Source organism: Symphalangus syndactylus, chromosome 3 (genome assembly GCF_028878055.3).
Source record: "Symphalangus syndactylus isolate Jambi chromosome 3, NHGRI_mSymSyn1-v2.1_pri, whole genome shotgun sequence".
Taxonomy (NCBI): domain Eukaryota; kingdom Metazoa; phylum Chordata; class Mammalia; order Primates; family Hylobatidae; genus Symphalangus; species Symphalangus syndactylus.
Genome location: NC_072425.2, coordinates 32,889,920 through 32,912,684, shown reverse-complemented (window position 1 = coordinate 32,912,684; position 22,765 = coordinate 32,889,920). Strand labels below are relative to the sequence as shown.

The 22,765-nt window shown below is 45.1% G+C and overlaps 1 protein-coding gene across 13 annotated transcripts in view; it reads right to left on the bottom strand.

Moving 5' to 3' along the window:
* SUSD1 (sushi domain containing 1) overlaps nucleotides 1-22,765 on the bottom strand; it is a 180,932-nt gene that overhangs the window by 21,889 nt on the left and 136,278 nt on the right. For all 13 annotated transcript variants that reach the window (XM_055271447.2, XM_055271452.2, XM_063636090.1 and 10 more), the window contains 3 exons: nucleotides 20,394-20,485; nucleotides 18,856-19,042; nucleotides 3,296-3,392 (listed from right to left, as the gene is read on the bottom strand). In XM_055271447.2, the coding sequence (XP_055127422.2) occupies nucleotides 3,296-3,392; nucleotides 18,856-19,042; nucleotides 20,394-20,485 (376 nt within the window). The remainder of the gene's footprint in view (nucleotides 1-3,295; nucleotides 3,393-18,855; nucleotides 19,043-20,393; nucleotides 20,486-22,765) is intronic.

Below are 22,765 nucleotides of genomic sequence, written 5' to 3'. Positions count from 1 at the left end.
CAATTGTGGACAGAAAAACACACTAACAAAATGGGTATTGTTTTTGTTATGTGTTTCATTATTTATCCCATCAAATAGAAAGCCTGGCAGTGAAAGGAAGTGTGAGAATTAAAATGCACTGAGAATGAATCACGCTTCCCTTCTATCCCCATCTATCCGGTACTTAGCTCCTGCCTCTAGTACTATGTTGAGCATCTGCTGTCTCTATCAGGCTTGATAGCAGGGATCTGAATGACTGACTCTTGTATTCTTGCAAATCCTTGCACAGTTCTTTGGTAATGATAGCCCCCCAACCCCCACCCCGCCCCTCCGCCACCAACAATGAATGATTCTTGAGTTGAAATTTCAGAAAAGAGGAAAAGCATACATCAGCGCGAAATATAATTAGGGTAATTTCCAAAACTCATTAGGCCACGTAATTCTATTTTACCAGTAAATTTGAACTTCCTGCTTCACATGTCAAATGCCCTATCTCCTGCTTCCTAAGAGCCCATGAATCACTAGATTAAGAAGAGGGAGCCCTCCTCCACAGTGGGTGTTGGATATGCAAAGTCTCCCCCCACCAGGTTCCCAAACATCCTGGGTATCCTCAGGGCCCTGATTTTCTTTTCTTTTCTTTTTTTTTTTTTTTTTTTTTTTGAGGAGGGAGTCTTGCTCTGCTGCCCAGGCTGGAGTGCAGTGGTGTGATCTCGGCTCACTGCAACCTTTACCTCCCAGGTTCAAGCGATTCTTCTGCTTCAGCCTCCTGAGTAGCTGAAACTACAGGCACTCGCCACTATGCCCGGCTAATTTTTTTTGTATTTTTAGTAGAGATGGGGTTCCACCATGTTGGCCAGGCTGGTCTTGAACTCCTGACCTCTTTAGCTGGGAGAAGTTGTTGCACGTATCACTGCCCTGTGTGCCTGCCTCTACCTCCCATTGTGCTGGGATTACAGGCGTGAGCCACTGTGCCTGGCCGAGGGTCCTGATTTTCATAAGTCTTGGCTCACTTTCAGCCAAGGGCTTTCTACAAAAGAGACAAAGTAAAACCTGCAGGGCAATAAGTTGTCACCACCAGTAAACATTTATTAAGCATCCACTGCCTGTGGGGAACACCTGTAACAACAAACTTGCCGAGAGACTTAAAGACATCCCTACGTCATAGCCACAGGTAAGAACGTAAATGTTGCAGCACCTCCATGCGGTCCATAAGTACATCTTCAAATCCCTCTCATCTTTCCATGCAGATGGTGGTGGTGAAGAGCAAGGTCGAGGCTCACCTGTGCCCATTTGGTTCTGTACATTGCTCACTAGAGGCATCACTAACAGAGTATGAAGCAGCTCCCAATTAGCCTGATCGTAATCACCTGTGTTGCTTGATTATTATACAAATTCCCCAACCTCATCCCGACCTACTGAATAAAATCTCTAGGAGTAGAGTCTGGGAATTTGTATTGCCAGAAAAGCTCCCAGGTGATTCCTATAATCTGGCAAGTGTGGGAGACACGAGCATTAAGGGAACCCAGCAATAGGCTCCATCCTCTGCCTAACATCAGCAAGCTCAGGAGAGACTTGGTCCCAGGGACCTTGCTCCATTATGTACCCCAAGACACTGTCCCTAAATGGTGCACAAAGCAGACTCAGGCCTGTCTCACACACTGGCAAAGCTGCTGCCCCCCAGCTCAAACCAGGTAGTCAGGCTTAGGAAAACCACCCTGCCTGCTGGTAATTAGCCATGTGATGTTAAAGAAGCAGCTGTGGCTGTTTGGAATATGACTGTTCTGGAAGGACTTTTCTCTTCTTTTTCACCACCACACTCCCTTGAATGACTCACAGTTCTCCACTTCCTGTTTTGGAGGCGCTGGCCGGCATATAGCCACAAGGGTAAGCTGTCATTTGGCTTTTCTTTTTGCATTATGTCATTATTTGACATAAATATCACATTTGTTCTTGCAAATGCTCTCAGGAAGTGACATCACAACTTCTGTTCTCTTTATAATGACAGAATTACAATGCCTTCTGGTAACTTGTCAAGAATCAGAACAATTTATACAATGTCCATCCCTGGAAAGATCTTTGCACATTTACTGAATTTAAATGAATACAAAAGCAGGAAAACTCTAAGTTTTATTATAAATGGATATACAGATAATATCGCCAGACTTTCTTTTTTGTAATTTTATAATATCTCACTTTTTTTTTTTAACCTTGATTTTACTGAAGGGTCAGGAGAGACAAAGGCAACGTTGGTGAGGCCATGTACATTTTTAGCTCCTTGACCTGGTACTGTGAGCAAGCTGTTCATCTCTCCATGCCAACCTCAATCTTCCTCTCTAAAAAAGGGACTGATGTTACTTTCCTAATCCTGCCATGACCTTTGCAAATAAAACACTTAACTGAACACACTGTAGTCCTCCAACTGAGGTAAATTAATTCCAACCTAATGCCATCTGGAATCCCAGAAGCAGTCATTAATTATACAGTGTCTTGCCCATAACTCAATACATGAAAAGACAAAAAGATGTACCTAAATGATCTTTTCAGAAACCACAGCACATCTCCCAAGATTAGCCTTGCATAAAGGGCAACATATTCTGCCTTTGGGAAATGAAACGATGCCCCTGACCCACCATCCATAAAGGATGTACTATGAGACATGAGTGCAAAGGACAATCCTGACATGTCCTAACACTCAACTGACGCTTACCCAGTGACCAAAGGAATGGATTTGATTTCTTGAGCTAAACTGCCCAAATGCTTGTATATAGGGTCCTTTAGAAGTCTCTCTATGTGGCCGGGCGCGGGTGGCTCACGCCTGTAATCCTAGCACTTTGGGAGGCTGAGGCTGGTGGATCACCTGAGGTCAGGAGTTCAAGACCAGCCTGGCCAACACGGCAAAACCTCGTCTCTACTAAAAATACAAAAAAATTAGCCAGGTGTGATGGTGCACGCCTGTAATCCCAGCTACTCAGGAGGCAGAGGAAGGAGAATCACTTGAACCCAGGAGGTGGAGGTTGCAGGGAGCTGAGATCGCAACACTGTCCTGCAGCCTGCGTGATGGGAGTGACACTCCATCTCAAAAAAATAAAAAATAAAATTAAAATTAAAAAAAGAAGTCTCTCTCAACATTAGAAAGGATGCTGGTTGGGATTAAAGGCCAGTCTGTACCCAAGGAAACAAAAGAGGGCCCAACTGCATTGTTCTAACCACCCAAGTGCAGCCACCAACACAGAAGTCTTCTCCTCACCAAAATCAAAGTTTCCAAAACACTCCGTGGGAATCACTGGGCAACCGTGGAGAAAGGGCAGCTACTGACCTGATTGGTCCATTTTTCTCCTTGGCTTTCCTCAGTCTGAGGCGTGGTAGAGGTCCTCCGTGCACCGTAAAAAATTCTACTTCCGGGAGGGGAGGCTCTGAAAACATGTTGAAAAGAAGAAAAGGGGTATGATCAGAACAAGTAAACAGCAGGACGAAAGAGGTCCTTGTGAGGGCTATTAAAAGGAAAGTTTTAATTTCAGAAGCAAGGAGCCTATTCTGTACATGCCACAATATGGAAGAACATGCCAAGTGAAATACACCAGGCACAAAAGGACAGATTCTCTATCATTCCACTTAGATGAAAAATCTAACATAGGCAAATTCATAGAGACAGAAGAGGTTGCTGGGGGTGGAGGGGGCATGGAGGGAATGGGAACATATTGCTTAATGGTCACAGAGGTTCTCCTTGGAGTGATGAAAAAATTTTGGAAATACACAGTGGTGAGGGTTGCACAACATGTCAATAAACTGTGTGCTTCAAGATGTTAAAATGGCACATTTTATGTGTATTTTGCCACAATAAAAAGAAGTGATGAGTATATCGTGGCACTGGCAGAGGATAGATGTGGTGAGCATTACAGTTTGCTTGGTGGGAAGACCACCACATCAGCCTTCTATATCCTTTATGATCACAGAGCTCTCTGTCCTTATTTTCCCGCCCCCAGCAATAAGATTTCCCAAATAGGTTTTCCACCGGGAGGAAACTATGCTGACTGGCTGATACCAGCGTTCTTGCACCTCACTGGTAGTTACAGTCATGGTATAAATGTGCTAACTGCCATTCTGCCTTGCGGGTAACACGCTAATTAAGACATACTAGGCACTAACCATTCACACTAGAGACGTTCTACATATGCCTCATCTTACTGAATCTTCTCAACAGGGCTACCAAGTGGATGATATTTGTAGAAGCAATCATTTGCTCCCTCTCTTGGGGTTCCTACCCATGCAATGTAGGAACTTCTTCCCTCTCCAAAGTATTAGGAAAAGAGCTTCCACCTGGCCTTCTATCCATCCCTGTGATTTGTGAAACAGCTAGTTCCCATGTAGCCCCATCCTTATTTTTTTATTTTTCTTTCTTTTTTTTTGTGGGGTGGGGGCGGCCTGAATGCAAGACAGGTGATTTCCCACCTCCTAGTCCCACTGTCCATCTCTAGGCAAACCTGAATCACCTGCCTGAAGCCTGGTCTACATTTGCCCTATAGCCGGGGTTCCCAACCCTAGGCGGTGGACCGGAACCAGGCCACACAGCAGGAGGTGAGCAGCAGGCGGACAAGCATTCCTGCCTGAGCTCCACCTCCTGTCAGATCAGTGGCAGCATTAGATTCTCATAAGAGCACAAACCCTATTGTGAACTGTGCATACAAGGGATCTAGGTTGTGCACTCCTTATGAGAATCTAATGCCTGATGATCTGAGGTGGAAAAATTTTATCCCGAAACCATCCCCCTACCCACCCCAGTCCGTTGGAAAATTGTCTCCAATGAAACTAGTCCCTGGTGCCAACAAGGCTGGGGACCACTGCACTATAGCTTCCACTTCCCCATAGGTGGGGCACAAAGTGTAGGTGTGGGAGGAAGTTCAAGAAGCTTCATTTTGGCCGGGCGCAGGGGTGCAGTGGCTCACGCCTGTAATCCCAGCACTTTGGGAGGCCAAGGCAGGTGGATCACCTGAGACCAGGAGTTTGAGACCAGCCTGGTCAGCATGGTGAGACTCTGTCTCTACTAAAGATGCAAAAATTAGCCAGGCGTGGTGGTGCATGCCTGTAATCCCAGCTACTCAGGAGGCAGAGGCAGGAGAATCGCTTGAACCGGGCAGGCAGAGGTTGCAGTGAGCCGAGATCGCACCCCTGCACTCCAGCCTGGGTGACAGAACGAGACTCTGTCTCAAAAAAAAAAAAAAAGAAGCCTCAGACCCAAACCAGTTTTACCAACAATAAAACTGATTACTTTGATCCCTTTCTAACGCTTACGTATCTTCTTCACTTTCCCTAATCTCAGAGGTGGAACAAGTACAGTTATTATCTTAGAAAAACTCATTTTATAGATGAGGAAATTGATACATGACAGATTGTTACTTGTCCAAAGGCCACACAATTAGCAAGTTGTAGAGTCAGAATGTGAACTCACGCTCTGCTTAACACACCCCTCTCATTCACCTTGGGGTATCTTGAACATTTGGTTCTACCAATTGATCTGGCAAATTTTCGTCACCTTTGAATGAACTAACAAACTCTACTTTAACAACACTGGCCAGGGACAGTGGCTCATGCCTGTAATCCCAGCACTTTGGGAGGCAGAGGCGGGCAGATCACTTGAGGTCAGGAGTTTGAGACTAGCCTGGGCAACATGGTGAGACCCCGTCTCTACTAAAAAATACAAAAATTAGCCAGGCATGGTGGCACACCCCTGTAATCCCAGCTACTCGGGAATCTGAGGCAGGAGAATCGCTTGAAGCTGCAAGGCGGAGATTGCAGTGAGCCGAGATCATGCCACTGCACTCCAGCCTGGGCGAAAAAGCGAGACTTCCTCTCAAAAAATAAAAATAAAAACGCTGAATCCCCAAAGATTTTACAAACACATCAACTCCAAGAAAATGATCCACTTGCCACAATTACTGCAGTTAGAGGTCTACCCAGTGTGGCTCACATCAGAGAAGCTAGACTACAGTTAAACTGCAGAAATAATGCCATCTAGTGAGCAGGAACACAGGACTTGGGTTGCTGTCCTGGGTCTGTCACTTACACCTCCAGCAGCCTCATCCGTTAAATAGGGGTAAAAACAACCTCTACCTCTTAGGCCTGTTGAGGGAATTAATGAGCCAGTTAATAATGATTAACCATAATAGTTAATGAGTCAACACAAGTAAAGAGAATAAAACAGTGCCTGGAACACAGCAGCCCTCAGCGCCTGTTGGCACCTGTATAATATCACTTGAGCTACTAGTTGCCAATTCTATGCTAGGAACTTTGCCTCTGCTGTTTCAACAAATCCTCACAGCAGCTCTGCATGACAATCATCTCTATCTTATCAGTGAGGAAATCAAGGCTCAGGCAGGCTGAGTCACACCACTAGAAGACGGCCAGCCGAGCCAAGTGTGGGACTCAGGGTAATTTGACTCCAAAGTCTCCTTTGCTACATTGCCAGGCCATGACAATGTTTGTGTTCACTTTGCCTGAGATTAAACCATGACCTAGAAGTAGAAACCTGGAATTACAAATCCCTGAGGAATGAGAGACCTCTGTGCCTGAGACCGTAAGGAACAGAGCTTGGGGGTCCTGGGGTGTCATACACCAAGGATCTCTTAATTAGCAAGTTCAAAGGGAAGGGATGAATAGAAAAGAAAAAACTCAGAAATGACCCCAGGAGGGAGGCCACAGGGACAGGTTTAGCTCCTTCCCAGCTTGAGCACACAGGAAATGTCATCCAGGGGACTGTGACTTGTAATATAGAAAGAGGGTTCCTTACAGGACAGAGGGTGGCAACAGAAGCCAGGAGAAAGAGGTAGTGTTCCTAAGTCAGGGCTGGAGAGGCACTCTGCTGAATGAACAGGGGCTTAAAAGAAAACAAACCTGGAAGAGACCACAGAAAGCTGCAACCCTGTAATCACGAAACTCCCAAAGATGGGACACCTTGTGCCTGAGATTCTCCGAGTCCGTACATGTTGTCTTTTCATATACTACATACTTTATATGTATGTGCTCAGCATCCCTTTTTCTGTGGAGAGTGGCCCTTCTCCTTCCCATATGGTTCTTATGGGGCCAGCATTCCCAGTACTCCAAATCCCCACTGGCCCAGGGCCCAGTGATCATGGATTGCCATTCCCCAGTCAGAAGATGACTCAAAAAGAGCAATCTGTTTAGGAGATTGGAGGTTTTATTTCTTGTTGTTTATTTGTTTTTTTGAGATGGAGTCTCACTCTGTCACCCAGGCTGGAGTACAGTGGCATGATCTTGGCTCACTGCAATCTCTGCCTCCCGGGTTCAAGCAATTCTTCTAACTCAGCCTCCCGAGTAGCTGGGACTACAGGCATGCACCACCACATCCAGCTAATTTTTGTATTTTTAGTAGAGACGGGGTTTCACCACGTTGGCCAGGCTGGTCTCAAGACTCCTCACCTCAGGTGATCTGCCCACCACTGCCTCCCAAAGTGCTGCGATTACAGGCATGAGCCACCACGCCAGGCCTAAAAGACTGGAGGGTTTTATTATTCTTCTTAGATTGTAGCTGTAACTACCAGGTAGGCCAACAGCAAAATGTCCATCCTCCCAGGTCTGACTGGAAGAGTTTGGCAGAAAGAGGGCCTCATGGCTGGAAGAGCAACGGGGCTGTGGTGACACCACGTGTGGCTGAAGCTTGCGGTCTCCAAGTGAGATCCATCCTGGGCCTTCCCAGTTCTGTGATCCCACAGATTCCACATGCTTAAGCTGGTTGGAGTTGGGTTTCTGTCACTTGCAACCAAAAGAGCCCTGACTATAGAATGCATCCAGCGCCTTGGTATTCTGTGGGAGGGCAGAACCCTCAGCTGTGTACTGGCAGGAACTCTGGTGCTAGGCCAAGTGGACATGGCAGGGAAGTGGTCCTTATGCATTTGTGTAAGAAGAATTGCTGTGATTCCAGGCACATCCTAAACCCCTTGGGTCGTGGAGACAGTGAGGACAGCAGGAAGAACTGCCTTAAGAACCCTCTTTAGACCCTGGACTAAACCACCCCTCCTTCAAAGTCTATCACTGCATCAGCTCAGTAGGGCAAGGGAGGAAGGGCATGACGGAAGGAAAGAGAAAGAGCTGTTAAAAATATATGTATGAATGCCTCCCCCACAATCCCCCCACCCTAGCCCTAAACCCTGCCACTGTGAACTGAAGGACTCTAAGGCCAAAATAGATTCTCAAGACTGTATTTACCAGATTAGAAAATAGCTTTGGGGTAGAAACCCTCAATCTCAAATTATAATAAATAAAAACTTAGACCTGCCTGGACCTTTACAGTTGTTAAAGCACTACTATATGTATCATTCATATATCTGCATTGAACAAACACCCATTAGCCACCTCTGCCCCAGGCTCTGTGCTAGGCTGGGGGAGACAAGCACAGAAGACATGCTTTCTGGGAACCTGGAGTGTAATCTGGAGACAGTTTTGTAAAGGTAGTGCCCAGTGCTGTGATGGAGTTATACACAGAGCGCTGTGGATGCGAGGAGGAACATCTAACTGAAGGCAGGGAGCTGAGCCTGTCAAACACGGAAATAGACATCTGCAGAGGCATGAGGTGGTGGCAGGGAGGGATAGAACTACATGGAGTTCCTGGCTGAAAGGTTGAGGTCTGGCAGAGTAGAAGTAGGTGGTCAAGTTAGAGGGGTAGGTGTGGGTCAGATCCGAGAGATCTGAGGTTCCGGAAGTAATAAGAAGCCGTTTAAAGATTTTTAGCAGGCTGGGTGCACTGGCTCATGCCTGTAATCCCAGCACTCTGGGAGGTTGAGGCAGGCAGGTTGTTTGAAGCCAAGAGTTCAAGACCAGCTTGGGCAACATGGTGAAACCTTGTCTCTACAAAAATTTTTTTTAAATTAGCCAGGCACAGTGGTGTGTACCTGTGATCCCAGCTACTCAGGAGGCCAAGGTGGGAGGATTGCTTGAGCCCGGGAGGCAGAGGTTGCAGTGAGCCAAGATTGCACCGCTGCACTCCAGCCTGGGCAACAGCTAGACCCTGTCTCAAAAAAAAAAAAAAAAAAAAATTTTTAGCAGTTCTGCACTTTAAAAATACAACTTAGAGAGCCGATCGAAGGATGAATAGAAAAAGGGCAAAACCCCAGGTTGTCCAATAATCCAGGTCAGAAGTGCTTGAGGTCTGCTGCAAGTGAGAGCACTGAGAATGGAGAAGAGGGAACAAATGGAAGCCTTGCTCAGGGCAGAGATGGCAGGAATTTGGCAACCAAGTCAGCGGCGACGTCATTTACCAAGTCTGGGGGAAGACGAGAAGCAGCTCACTTCTAGATCTGTTCAGGTTGAAGTGTATAAGGAATCCTCCAGCAGGCAGTCAGAAACATAGATCTGGAGCCTAGGAGCAAACCCCGTGGTGGAGATACAGAGGCAGCTCACAGGGAGGAGTGAACGTGGCCACCAGGGAGACAGTATCAAAGTATCTGAGGAGAGATGGGGGCCAAGGGCGGACCACCGAGAAACCCAGGCTTTAAGACCAGGTGAAAGAGTAAGAGAACTTTGTGGCCTTTATGAAACAGTGTTAGGTCTAGAATTCCTCCCAGAGTCTCTTAGACACTGCAATATAGATCACGTTTTTCCTAAACCTGTGGGATTGCCAGGCGCCCCAGGAGGTCACCTGGAAAAGCCTCTGCTTAGAATCTAGGCCTCACATCACTCATTTGTTGACATGAAGGTCTATGCTATTTTCAAGAGCAGTCCAGAGAGAGATTCCTTAGGATACAGCTGAGAAGACAACAGCTGGATTCCTGTGGCAGTGATGGAGGAGACAGGAAAAGCCCCCACATGTTCCCCGGGAACGTACCCCTTCCCCTTTGAGATCTAACTGCCCTCAGGCCCTTTGCTATCACTGAAATGCCCTTTCACTTGTGCCGTTTTGTTGTCACAGTAAAATTAACTTTTTTAATTACGTATTTCCTCTTCTCAGCCAAGGTGGAGATTAACTGGTCACTCTTTTCTGTGTGAGAACTCCGCCCCACCCCGCCCCCACCCCGCCCCCATCAGCTCTTTTAAGTTACTCCTCTTTGTTCTTGTCCGAGAGTAATAATTCTAGTTCCTCTAATCTCGTGGCTAACATTTTAAAACCACCCAGGAGCAGCAGAACAGAGTGCTCACTGAGCTCAGAAGAGGCAATGCAGGAAGGCCATCCCCCTGCTTGGTCCAGGTGACGTCACTCTTTCCCAATCTAGGGTCACAGCTTTCAAGGCACCACAGTCATCTGGTTCAATCAACATGTGACTTTGAGACCATTTTCTGCTCTGTTTGCCTAAGGCCTCCCTGCCTTATATTTTATTTTATTTTGTTTTTGTTTTTGTTTTTGCTTTTTGAGATGGAGTTTCACTCTTGTCGCCCAGGCTGGAGTGCAATGGTGCGATCTCAGCTCACTGCAGCCTGCGCCTCCCGGGCTCAGGCAGTTCTCCTGCCACAGCCTCCCAAGTAGCTGGGATTACAGGCATGCACCACCACACCCAGCTGATTTTTGTATTTTTAGTAGAGAAGGAGTTTCTCCATGTTGGCCAGGCTGGTCCCAAACTCCTGACCTCAGGTGATTCCACCTGCCTCGGCCTCCCAAAGCGCTGGCATTACAGGCATGAGCCACCACACCCAGCCGCTGCCTTATATTTTAAACAGTCTACTTTTCCTCTCCAATGTACAAGCCCAAGCCTCGTCAGGCTGGTTCTCAGCCACATTTCAAGGTGGAACAAACTTGACTTCCAGCTGATTTTTCCAAGGTGCTCTTCCTTGTCTCCCAAACTGATGTCCTGGGTAGACCTGCTCTCCTTTCCATCAGCCTCGTTACTGATTTAAACTGAATTAGACCCAAGGCAAGAAATGGGTCCTGCCTGTGCTGGAAACTATAGCTCTTTCACCCTGGGTGTGTGAGATGGGAGAGGAACCAGAACAGAGACCTTCATTAACATTCTCGGATGTCCCGAATATCCATCCTCTGCTAGAAGCAAATGGCAAAAGAAATTCCCACACGGGGGGAAATGTGGGGAAAAGTAATGACGGAGAATTTGCTCTGCAAAAAAAAAATATTAAATGTATCATAAAATTACAACAATTGAAATAGTAAAGTACACGCGCAGGACAGACAAACAGTGAAAAAAAAGCCAGACAGTCTAGAAAGAGCAAAGAAATGCACCAGTTGGCGTGGACAGTCAGTATTTCCAAAGGTGATAGGGAACTGGCTTACAGCTGGGGAGAAAAATTATCATGTAAATTTAGCCTCATATCAGACATCAAAATAAATTCCAAATGAACCTAAGTGGTTTTGTTTTGGTTTTGTTTGTTTGTTGTAGAAAAGTGGTCTCACTGTGTCGCCCAGCCTGGGGTGCATTGGCATGATCATAGTTCACTGCAGCTTTGAACTCCTGGACTCAAGCAGTCCTCTCTCCTCAGCCTCCTAGAGCGCTGGAATTATAGGAATGTGCCACTGTGCCCAGCCTGAACCTAAATTTTAAGTGCAAAAAAGCAGGTCAGGTGCAGTGGCTCCCACCTATAATCCTGGCTTTTTGGGAGGCCTAGGCAAAAATGATTGCTTGGGCCCAGGAGTTTGAGACCAGCCTGGGCAACATAGTAAGACCTCGTCTTTACAAAAAGAAAAAATTAGCAGGGTGTGGTGACATGCACCTGTAGTCTCAGCTACTTGGGAGGCTGAGGCAGGAGGACTGCTTGAGCCCAGGAGTTTGAGGCTGCAGTAAGCTATGATTGTGCCACAGCACTCCAGCCGGGGCAACATAATGAAACTCAGTCTCAAAAAAAATTGAAAAGAAAACAAAAGAGTAAATAGCCTTAGAGTAGGAATTTGTAATATTTATCAAAAGATTAATATCACTAATGAAGGTAAACTATTAAATCAACCAAAGAAAAAGGGTAGTATAAGTACAAATGTGTTAGAATGTCTCTATGTAAAACCCATCAAAATGAACAAAAAGAACCAAAAATGGAAGAAAATTTTATCTGCATCAAAACTAAGCAACGTCTCCAACTTTGTACTACAAACTCCAAGTAAACACAAACAATTGAATTCAAACACAACTCCACTGCCCAAAAACCCAGTACAATGCTACTTTTCTGAATTTTCTATAATAAAAAGTAGGTAGAAAAATAAACACAACATGATGGTTCTTTTCTAATCCTCAGGCACCTCTCCAGAGATATCATCCCATCCAAGGCATGGTAAATTAAAATTGAAGGCAACACAAAAAGATAGTAGCTTCCACCACAAGTCATCAGCTAGATATATCTTCTCCATCAATAAAGTTATGAGACTTGACCTCCCAAGGATAAGAAACCAATTTCTTTTCATGTGCACATCCTCAGTAGGCAGCACAGGTCTTTGTACATAACCAATCAAAAAATATTTGCTAGTGGCTTCTCAAGACATCTCTTTTTATTTATTTATTTTTTTTTTAAATTATTATTTCTTTCTTTCTTTCTTTTTTTTTTTGAGACGGAGTCTCGCTCTGTTGTCTAGGCTGGACTGCAGTGGCACAATCTCGGCTCACTGTAACCTCTGCCTCCCGGGTTCAGGAGATTCTCCTGCCTCAGCCGCCCAGGTAGGTGGGATTACAAGCACCCACACCACACTCAGCTAATTTTTGTATTTTTAGTAGAGACTGGGTTTCACCATGTTGGCCAGGCTGGTCTTGAACTCACCACCTCAGCTTCTAAAAGTGCTGGGATGGGATTACAGGCATGAGCCACCATGCCTGGCCAACCCATCTCATTTTTAACAAATACAAGTAAATAAATAAGTATTTGCTAAATTAAATTGTTACAGCTCAGCATGCCCTTCCCCCACTCCCAACACACGCAGAAACCCTGGTTTCCAGGTTTCTGATCTAAGAAAACCTTCTCATGCACGTTTTATAAAAGATAACGTTGGCCGAGATTCAGATGCTGGTAGCAAGAGGGCCTGGGAGACACCCATCCCCACACAGCCATTTACTTGGGGGCTTGGGGTTTGTTCTGAAGCTAGAAAGCAGTTGGGAGATTTCTGGGAATGAGAGAAATAGGTGGTCTGTGGAAGCATGGAAGGGCAAACGTGCCTCTCCTAGCGTGACCTAATGTTAGGGCTCCAGATATCAAAAGAGCCTGTGTCCATGGAATACTTGGAAACGAAAACAGCTGGCATGAAGGCCAGTCCCTCTGCGGACCTGTGGTGCAACTTCAGCCCCCTGGGAGCCAGGGAGCCCCCCAGGGATAAGTGTGGTACCCTGGAACCAGCCAGGGGAGATGGGTTTCTCACTGAGGACACAGGGGTACAGCATCCTTGGATGGTTTATGGGTAACCAACCATGAAAGAGAAGCCTGGGTAAAAGAAACCAAGAGACCTGGTCCTGCACAGTCTTCCCTGAGGACATCCCATCGTGGAGGGCAGTGTCAGAGGCAGGGGCAGGGAGGATCAAGGCAGTCCTGGCTGGACCTCTCTGATAAAGTGACAATCTGATACATGCCTGGGACACACCTGTGTTTTCTATTGTTTTCCTAACCATCTGAAAAAGTACTTTCCTTTTTCTTGTTATGAATACAATGAGGGATGGGAAATTTCTCAAAGAAGTTGCCAGCCTTGGTACTGAAGACATGGGAATAAATAATTTCCTTTTCATCTTTTCTTCCCTTTGCTCCTCCAGCATGCTTGGTTCCATAATAAACATTCCATCTCAAACGATCACCATGTTGTGTAAGACAAGTGGTCTGGTTTATCTCCACATTTACGTATGTATCGGCTTTCTCACGCTCACTCTCTCTCTCTCTCTTCCCCACCCCACCCCCACCCACCCCATCCTCCTCTCTCTTCCCTCTCTGGTTTCCTCTTTCTCTCTCTCTATAAGAAAATGTTGCTACAAGCTTTTACACTTAGCAAGAAAATAGCATACTCAGCTGGGCAGTGGCTCATGCCTGTAACCCCAGCACTTTGAGAGGCTAAGGCAGGCAGATCACTTGAGGTTAGGAGTTTGAGACCAGCCTGGACAACATGGCAAAACCTCATCTCTACTAAAAATATATTTTTAAAATTAGACGGGCCTGGTGGTGTGTGCCTGTAATCCCCACTACTTGGGAGGTTGGGGCATGAGAATCGCTTGAACCTGGGAGACAGAGGTTGCAGTGAGCCAAGATCATACCACTGCGTAAGCAACAGAGCAACCCTGGGCAACAGAGCCTGGGCAACAGAGCAAGACTCCAGCCCGGGCAACAGAGCAAGACTCTGTCTCAAAAAAAGAAAGGGAAAGGGAAAGGAAGGGAAGGAGGCCAGTGCAGTGGCTCACATCTGTGATCCCAGCACTTTGAGAAGCCAAGGTGGGCGGATCACTTAAGGCCAGGAGTTCAAGATCAGCCTGGCCAACATGGTGAAACCCCATCTCTACTAAACATACAAAATTAGCCGAGCATGGTGGCACACACCTGTAATCCCAGCTACTTGGGAGGCTGAGACATAAGAATCGCTTGAACTCAGGAGGTGGAGGTTGCAGTGAGCTGAGATCACACCACTGCACTCCAGCCTGGGTGACAGAGCGAAATTCTGTCTCAAAACAAAAAAAAAGAAAAACAAAATAGCATACTCAACATGTGGATGCTCTTCTGACTCTTTGGGGCCTGCATCAAGGATGAAAGTTTGTTCCTCGCCCTGTCCTAAAGGGGATGCCTGCCATGGGGCTATCCTGAAGAATTCAGTTCACTGTGCCGTCTGCAGCCTATCAGCCAAGAGTCAGAAACACCGTGAGGCCACAGCTCCATCTCAACCACCCCCTCGCCAGCCCCTGCTTTCCTGCATTCACCGAAACACTTGCCTCTGTCCCTCAACATTCCTAGAACCTTCACTGTCCTCTGAGGTCAGCGATGTATTTAAAGCACTTGTTTTCATCCTGTTCTCATCAGTAAGATTTAATGTAAGACACTCAGAAGGGAAATTCCACTCTCTTTCCTTCTGGGAAACGAGCAGCTACATTGTCCAGACCCAAATCCTTAGCCTAACACATCTGCCAAGATTCAAAAGTTCATGATTTTACCAAAATAAGGCCACACACATCTTAGGCAACCACGAGTATCTCTGTGTATCAACACATAAGCTTTTCTTTTTTCCTCCTTTTATAAAAGAAAGGGGTTGGGTTTTTTGTTTTTTTTTTAAACTCTTTCACAACATCTAAGCAACTTGATTTTTTTATGCTTCTTTAAAATTACAAATCCTTTAAAGTGGGTAGAGTTGGAAAATAGTCAGCTCAATGAACATTAAACAGCTCAACAATGTCCCCTGGTGGCCATGAGCACAGAGAGTGGGAACTTGAGCCGCTAAAGCTCTATTCAGCCTACAAAACAAGGTAGGAGTAAGTGTCTCATCAAGACGAAACCCCCTCCCCTTTACTCAAAAAAATATGCAACGGTCCTTCAAACCAGAAAAGCACAGCATCCAAATATGATAAAGACCACAGAGTAGGAAATGGATCCGGAGTCGCTATTCATAAGTCACCACAGAAAGAAATGCCCAAACTGAACACCACTTGTCTCTCCAGCCCAAAATGTGGGGAATTCTTTTTGGTAGCCAGAATTTATTGCCTAACCAGACATCTCCTCAATACCAATACGACCCACTGGCTGTTATTTTAAAATTTGGGGCTGTTATGCTATCTATCAGTACCATTCTTACCCACTGAGGGTTTAATGTAAAACGTACAGGCAAAAATCACTGTCTTCAGGAAGCTCCTATTTTAGTGAGAGAGAAAGAAAATAAAAAGAAATAAGTTTTTAGAAAACAAGCTCTAGGCTGGGCACAGAGACTCATGCCTATAATCTCAGCACTTTGGGAAGCGAGGTGGGAGGATCACTTGAGGCCAGAAGTTCAAGACCAGCCTAGGCAACATAGGGAGCCCCTCATCTCTACAAAAAATAAAAACAAAAAAAACCCTTTTGTAATTAGCCAGGCATGGTGGTGTGCGCCTGTAGTCCCGGCTACTCAGGAGGCTGAGGCAGAAGGATTGCTACAGCCCAGGGGTTCAAGGCTGCAGTGAGTTATGATAGCACCACTGCACTCCAGCCTGGGTGACAGAGTGAGACCCTATCTCTAAAAACTAATAATTAATATTTTTTTATTAATATGAAGCTCTATGAAGAAATTGAAGCAGGGTAAGTAGATACAGAGTAATAGCGTGGAGCCTGGTGATGGCAGTTGAGCAGGCACCTGAACAACTATGGAGAAGCCATATGTTGACAGTGTCCCAGGAAGTGTGAACTGCAGATGGAAAAGTCTGGAGGCTGGAAAAACTTTGACCCATTTAAGGAACTGCAAGAAGGCCAAGGAGACAGCTGATGCTTAATGGGAAAGGAGGAGACCAGGGGGAGATGAATTAGAAGTAGGCAGGGGCCAGATGACATGTCCTATGGTGAGGAACTTGGATTCCATTCTAACTTAAATGGAAACTCACTGGAGAGTTTTGAGCTGGTGCTGACATGTTTTCAAATGCATTTTTAAAAGATCACTCTGAGTACTGAGTGATCTTTTGAAAGTTATGGTGAAGACTAAGACTAAGGTCCAGGGTGGGAGGTATATAGGCAAGAGAAAACCAGTTTGAAAACTACAGCAGGAGTCCAAGCAAGAGGTTGCTGTCGTGGATTAGGGTAGTTGTGGAAAAGGCACAGATGGGGAGAAGTGGTGGAATTCAGAACATATTCCAGACAGCAAGCCAACAGGGCTTGTTGACAGATTAGAAATTTGGGGATGGGATAGAACCAATTAGGACTTGTTTTTGGCCTGAACAATTGGGTGAACAGAAATGCCAATAACAGACAGAGAGTAACAGATAGAAACAGAGAAGCCTGGGTGGAAATAGATTTGAGGGCGAGGGCAGAGGTGAGAAATCACAAGTTCTGTCTGATTTGCCTATTAGATGTTCAATAGGACATGTGTAGAAGTTGGGTGGATATATGAGTCTGGTGCTCAAAGGAGAGGCTGGGACTAGAAGTTGATCTTTGGAAATCCTCTGCATATAGGTAATATTTACAGCCATAAGACTGGTTGAGATCACCTAAGCAGAAAGGGTAGATAATGAAGAAAAGGAGGCTGAAGAGGGGTCATAAAAGTAGATGGAGCTAGCAAAGAAGACTGAGAGGGGACAGCAAGGCAGAAGGAACCAAAACCAAGGGAGAGGGGGTTTCAAGAGGGACAGAGTATCAACACTATTGAGGAAATCAGATAAGAACAAAACTGGCTATTGGATTTGGCAAGATGGAGATCAAACGAAGAGCTTTTCAGTAAAGCAGTGAAGACATATGTTTCCCACATGGGATGAGTGAAAGCGAGAACAGGAGGTAGGACTGTGGAGCCTACAGAACAGCCATTTCTTTCAAGGAGTTTTCATAGAAAGGGGCGGAGAGAAGGCAAAGTAGCTGAAGACAAATATGGGCTCAAAGAAGGTCTGTTCATTTTTTCTTTCTTTTCATTAATAAGGGAGATGTTGCAACATGCTAGGCAATGCTGGGGATAATTCTGTATTGAGGGGAAGTGCTGATCAGGGAAGAAGGAATGGGATCTAATGCACAAGTTGAGGGGATGGCAGCCTTACACACGAGCAGGGACAGGAAGGGAGGCAGAACAGGATGCAGGGAGGAACGGCAGGGCTGAGGGTGGGAAGTCCTCACCTGACTACTTCTAATTTCTCAGTGAAATAAGAATCAAGAAGCTAATACACTTAGTATTTGCTCAGGGCATGTGTGAAGTGGGGGTCACAGATGTGAAGAGGGAGGAGAAAATGAGTGGAAAGTGAATTTACTGGGGCCCTATAGCAGGAGGACTGCAATCATTGTCCCCTGATAGTAATCTACTTTTTTTTTTTTGAGATAGAATTTTTGCTCTTGTTGTCTAGGCTGGAGTGCGATCTCGGCTCACCACAACCTCCACCTCCTCGGTTCAAGCAATTCTCCTGCCTCAGCCTCCCAAGTAGCTGGGATTACAGGCACCCGACACTACGCCCAGCTAATTTTTGTATTTTTAGTAGAGACGGGGTTTTACCATGTCAGCCAGACTGGTCTTGAACTCCTGACTTCACGTGATCCACCCTCCTCAGCTTCCCAAAATGCTGGGATTACAGGTGTGAGCCACTGCGCCTGGCTAGTAATCTACTCTTAAAGCACTTGCAACAGGATGCCAACTAAATATTACTGAGAAAGAAACAGCCACAAGCATCTTTTGTTTAAGTATGAAGTATTTTAAATGCTTTAAATATCCAGAAGGCATATAACCAACACCATGGACACACTACCCACATTTCATCAATGCTGACATTTTGTTTCAGGTATCTTCCCCCTCCCCGGCCCCGTGGATCTCCCCTGTGGTTATCAGGTATCTTTTTAAGAATAAACCATAACAGGCTGGGCACAGTGGCTTACGCCTGTAATCCCAGCACTTTGGGAGGCGGAGGCAGGCGGATTGCTTGAGCCCAGGAGTTCGAGACCAGCCTAGGCAACATAGCGAAACCCTGTCTCTATGAAAAATACAGAAATTAGCCAGGCGTGGTGGCCTATACACCCATAGTCCCAGCTACTCAAGAGGCTAAGGCAGGAGGATCATTTAAGCCCAGGTCAAGGGTGCAGTGAGCCATGATCGTGCCTCTGCACTCCAGCCTGGGCGACAGAGCAAGACCCTGCCTCAAAAAAAGAAAAAAGAATAAAACGTAACAGTCACAGTTATAAGCGCCTTAAGGCACCTCTCCAGTTCCGTGTCCTTCCTCCTCTCCCTGTTAAAGTTCATTAGATAATGATAAAAAGCAACAGTGTTCCTCTTTATCAGGACCTATGAACAATTCTGTGGTAACTTCGTTAATCCAAATGCTGTTATTCAAGATTTACCTGTTATCTGGGTTGTCAGGGAGATGACCACAGGAAGTTCCGAAGACAGAGCCCGGAGACTGACATTGTAGTTGGTACCCGGACGCAGGTCCAAGCACACCTCGGGATCTCGGCTGCTGCTACTGATATTAAAGGTCATTTCCTGGGCAAATTCCTTCTGATACCATCTCTGGCCCCAAATGTGGAACTGAAACATAAAAAAGTTCGCTGGCTGAATGGTTGGCCTGAAAGGCTTTAGATGCCTTGAAACCTCCTCTTTTCCTTTTTTTTTTTTTTTTTTTTTTTTGAGATGGGAGCCTCACTCTGTCACCCACACTGGAATGCAGTGGCATGATCTCGGCTCACTGCAGCCTCAACCTCCCAGGCTCAAGTGATCCTCCCTCCTCAGCCTCCCAAGTAGCTGGGACCACAGATGCATGCCACCACATCCAGCTAATTTTTCTATTTTTTGTAGAGACAGGGTTTCGCCATGTTGCCCAGGCTGGTCTCAAACTCCTGAGCTCAAGTGATCTGCCCACCTCGAATCCCAAAGTGCTGAGATCACAGGCGTAAGCCATCATGCCCAGCCCCTTCCCGTTTTCATGAGCTTTCTTCCTCTCTCTCTCTTTGGACTCTAATGTTTCTTCAAAAGGTGAAATGCAGCAGTAAGCAAATATTAGAGTTGCAGTACTATAAATATTGTACTTAAAATATTATTTGTATAATAAATATATTTTTAAATAAAAACACACAAAAGGCTGAGGTCCCAATACTTTGGGACTCTTTCTCCTTCTTGTCGTCACACATACAGTGCACATACCCAACGAGAAAAGTCTATTGGCAAAACTGCAGGAGCAAGGACAAGAACATTTTCCTAGAAAGAATATCAGGAATCCAAACTAAGCAGGACCTGAGTTAGAATACTCGTAGCTGGTCTGCTAGAACCTGAGAACGGTTTTTCTCCTCTACCTGCCCGCTTCTGATGACCCTACCCTTTCCTTAACCACCCTGACACTTTGACCAAGAGACACCCTTTTGTTCTTACTTAATTTCTTCTAGTAGAAGCTCATCCCAGTCTTCCCCTTTTTTTTTTTTTTTTTTTTTTTTGAGACAAAGTTTTGCTCTGTCACCCAGGCTGGGGTTCAGTGGCGTGATCTTGGCTAACGGCAACCTCCACCTCTTGGGTTCAAGCTATTCTCCTGCCTCAGCCTCCTGAATAGCTGGGATTACAGCCATGCGCCACTACACTCGGCTAATTTTTATATTTTTAGTAGAGACAGAGTTTCACCATGTTGACCAGGCTGGTCTTAACTCCTGGCCTCAAGTGATCTGCCCACCTCGGCCTCCCAAAGTACTGGGATTACAAGTTGAGCCACTGTGTCCAGCCACTGTCTCTAAATACACAGAAGTGGCCATCTTCTTGCTTCTTGATGTAATTGCCACAGTAAATCGTCTATTGATAATGATAGTTATAGATGTAGATTTTCAGGTTTGTGGGTATTTTTAAGCCTCCCACATAAGACAACCATCTATAAATACAGGAACTTTCAGTCACTTACTAAATACATCTCCTCCATATCAGCTGTCTTGATGCTTCTCCATCTCAAGCAGGTTTCATTAAATCCTGAAATGTTACTGATGGTCTGTTTTACTGCAGTGGAAAAGAAATGAGAAATCAATTTACACTCTATAGAAAAAATGCTACCTTTTAATTGAGCCATTTTTCCAAGGATAAGTGTTGGCATGAGTTCAACAGTATTTTAAATTAGAAATTAGTGGTAGCAGTCTCAAAGAAATACCACTTTTATATTTAGGTCAACTCAGTCTTGATGAAAGATTTCAGATCCAAAGATACCTAATTGGAGGACCCCTCTTAAGAATTATTTGAGTGGGCCAGGCGCAGTGGCCCACATCTGTAACCCCAGCACTTTGGGAGGCCGAGGCGGGCAGATCACTTGAGGCCAGGAGTTCGAGACCAGCCTGGCCAACATAGTGAAACCCCGTCTCTACCAAAAATACAACAATTAGCTGGGTGTGGTGGTGTGCGCCTGTAGTCCCAGCTACTTGGGAGGCTGAGGCAGGAGAATCACTCGAACCTGGGAGGCAGAGGTTGCAGTCAGCAGAGATTGTGCCACTGCACTCCAGCCTGGGTGACAGAGTGAGACTCTGTCTCAAAAAAAAAAAGAAAAGAAAAAGGAAAGAAATTATTTGAGTCTATTTACTGCAAGCTTCCTTGGCTTACTAAGCTAAAATTGCAACTGTTTGTCCTGGACCTTGTATACCCTCATTTATACAAGTAAGTGTCGGTTCGAAATTCTGAGCTAAGAGCAACATTTCAGCAGAGAATTGCTCCTTGAGGAACTGAAAAAAGTGCTTTCAAGCAATCAGGTTTTTCATGAGGAAAAGAATAGGAGGTGGTGGGATTCTCTTGGTTTGGGCTTCCTCATCTCTTGTGAGCAAAGAAGTATTTCTTGTCCTCTGCTCGGTTTCATGGTAATCAATCTAAAAGACAGTTCAGATCTGATACAGTTTAATGTGGAGGTACACCCATCCAAGTAGTCAAGAAAGACTATTTATTCAAAACCCTGACATCAGAGGTTACTTCCTTCAATAATGATCTCTGTTCCTAAAGTGGAAATAATAGAGCAGACTTGCTAAGAAGTTCCACAGGAACACTGTGATGATTAACAAGTGATAAAGACAACTCCCAAATTACCTGGAAAAAAAGGAAGGTCTCATGAAAGGTAAGGCTGTATTTTGTAACCCCCTGGCCTGACACGTTCCTACAAATGAAGCCAAGTTGGTAGACACAACTCTTCTCTATGGATTGGGCAGCTTGGCACAAAGAAAACCTATATGGGTCACAAGCTGTACCTCAAATGTTGCAACACAGAGCAGGTAGGGAACAGGAGGCAAAGATGAACAGGTGGTAAGGAACAGGAGGAGTACAGATGATTCCAGGTAATGCAACCCCACAGCTGGGTAGAGACAGGTTTGGAGATTAGTAGTAGTGGTCCAAAGTTACACTTCTGAAACTTTCAAAATACAAATAACTCCAATAGTATTTAAACAGTTCTAGACTATACAAAAAGATGGAAAGCTCCCCAAATCATTTAATATGACTAAATAATCCACAATGCCCAACCTGTACAAGGATGGCACAGCCAATCACTAAACATCCTGTGCCAAATTCACTTGTTAATATAAATACAAAAATCCAAAATAAAATATTAGCACAAAGAAGTCAGTAGTACATTCAAAGAACAATACACTACGACCAAAGATTTATTCCCAGAATACAGAAAGGATCATTATTGGAAAAGCTACTAATAGGTTAAAAGAGAGAAACCATGTGGTTACTTTTATAATTAGAACTGTTAATACATTTAATATACTTTGTTAACTTGAAATCTTAGTGAGCTAGGACTTCATTTGACAGAAACGCCTTAGTTTAATAGGGTTTATAAGAAACCACCACACTCAGTGGTAAAGCAATTAAGCAATTTCTAGTAAAGTTAAGAACAATACAAGGATGTCTGGTCTTGTAGCTATTACTAAGCCTTATTCAAGAGATTCTAGACAATGCAGAAAAAGGCAAGAAAAAAATGAGCTATAAATGCCAGAAAGAGGAACAAATGATGCAACTGCCAGTAAATCTAAGAGACTCAACTAATCAAATATGAAACTGTTTGAAAATAACAGAAAGGCAACATGCAAAAACTGATCATTTTCTATCTATCTTCGAGAACAAGTATGGTAGGCTAAATAATGACCCCCACCCCCCACCAGCATATCTACATCCTAGTCCCTGGAACCTGTATGTTACCTTACATGGCAGAAACACTTTGCAGAGGTGACTAAGACAGTGAGATTCTCCTGAATTGTCCAGATGGGCTCAACGTGATTACAAAGATCCTTATAAGAGGGCAAC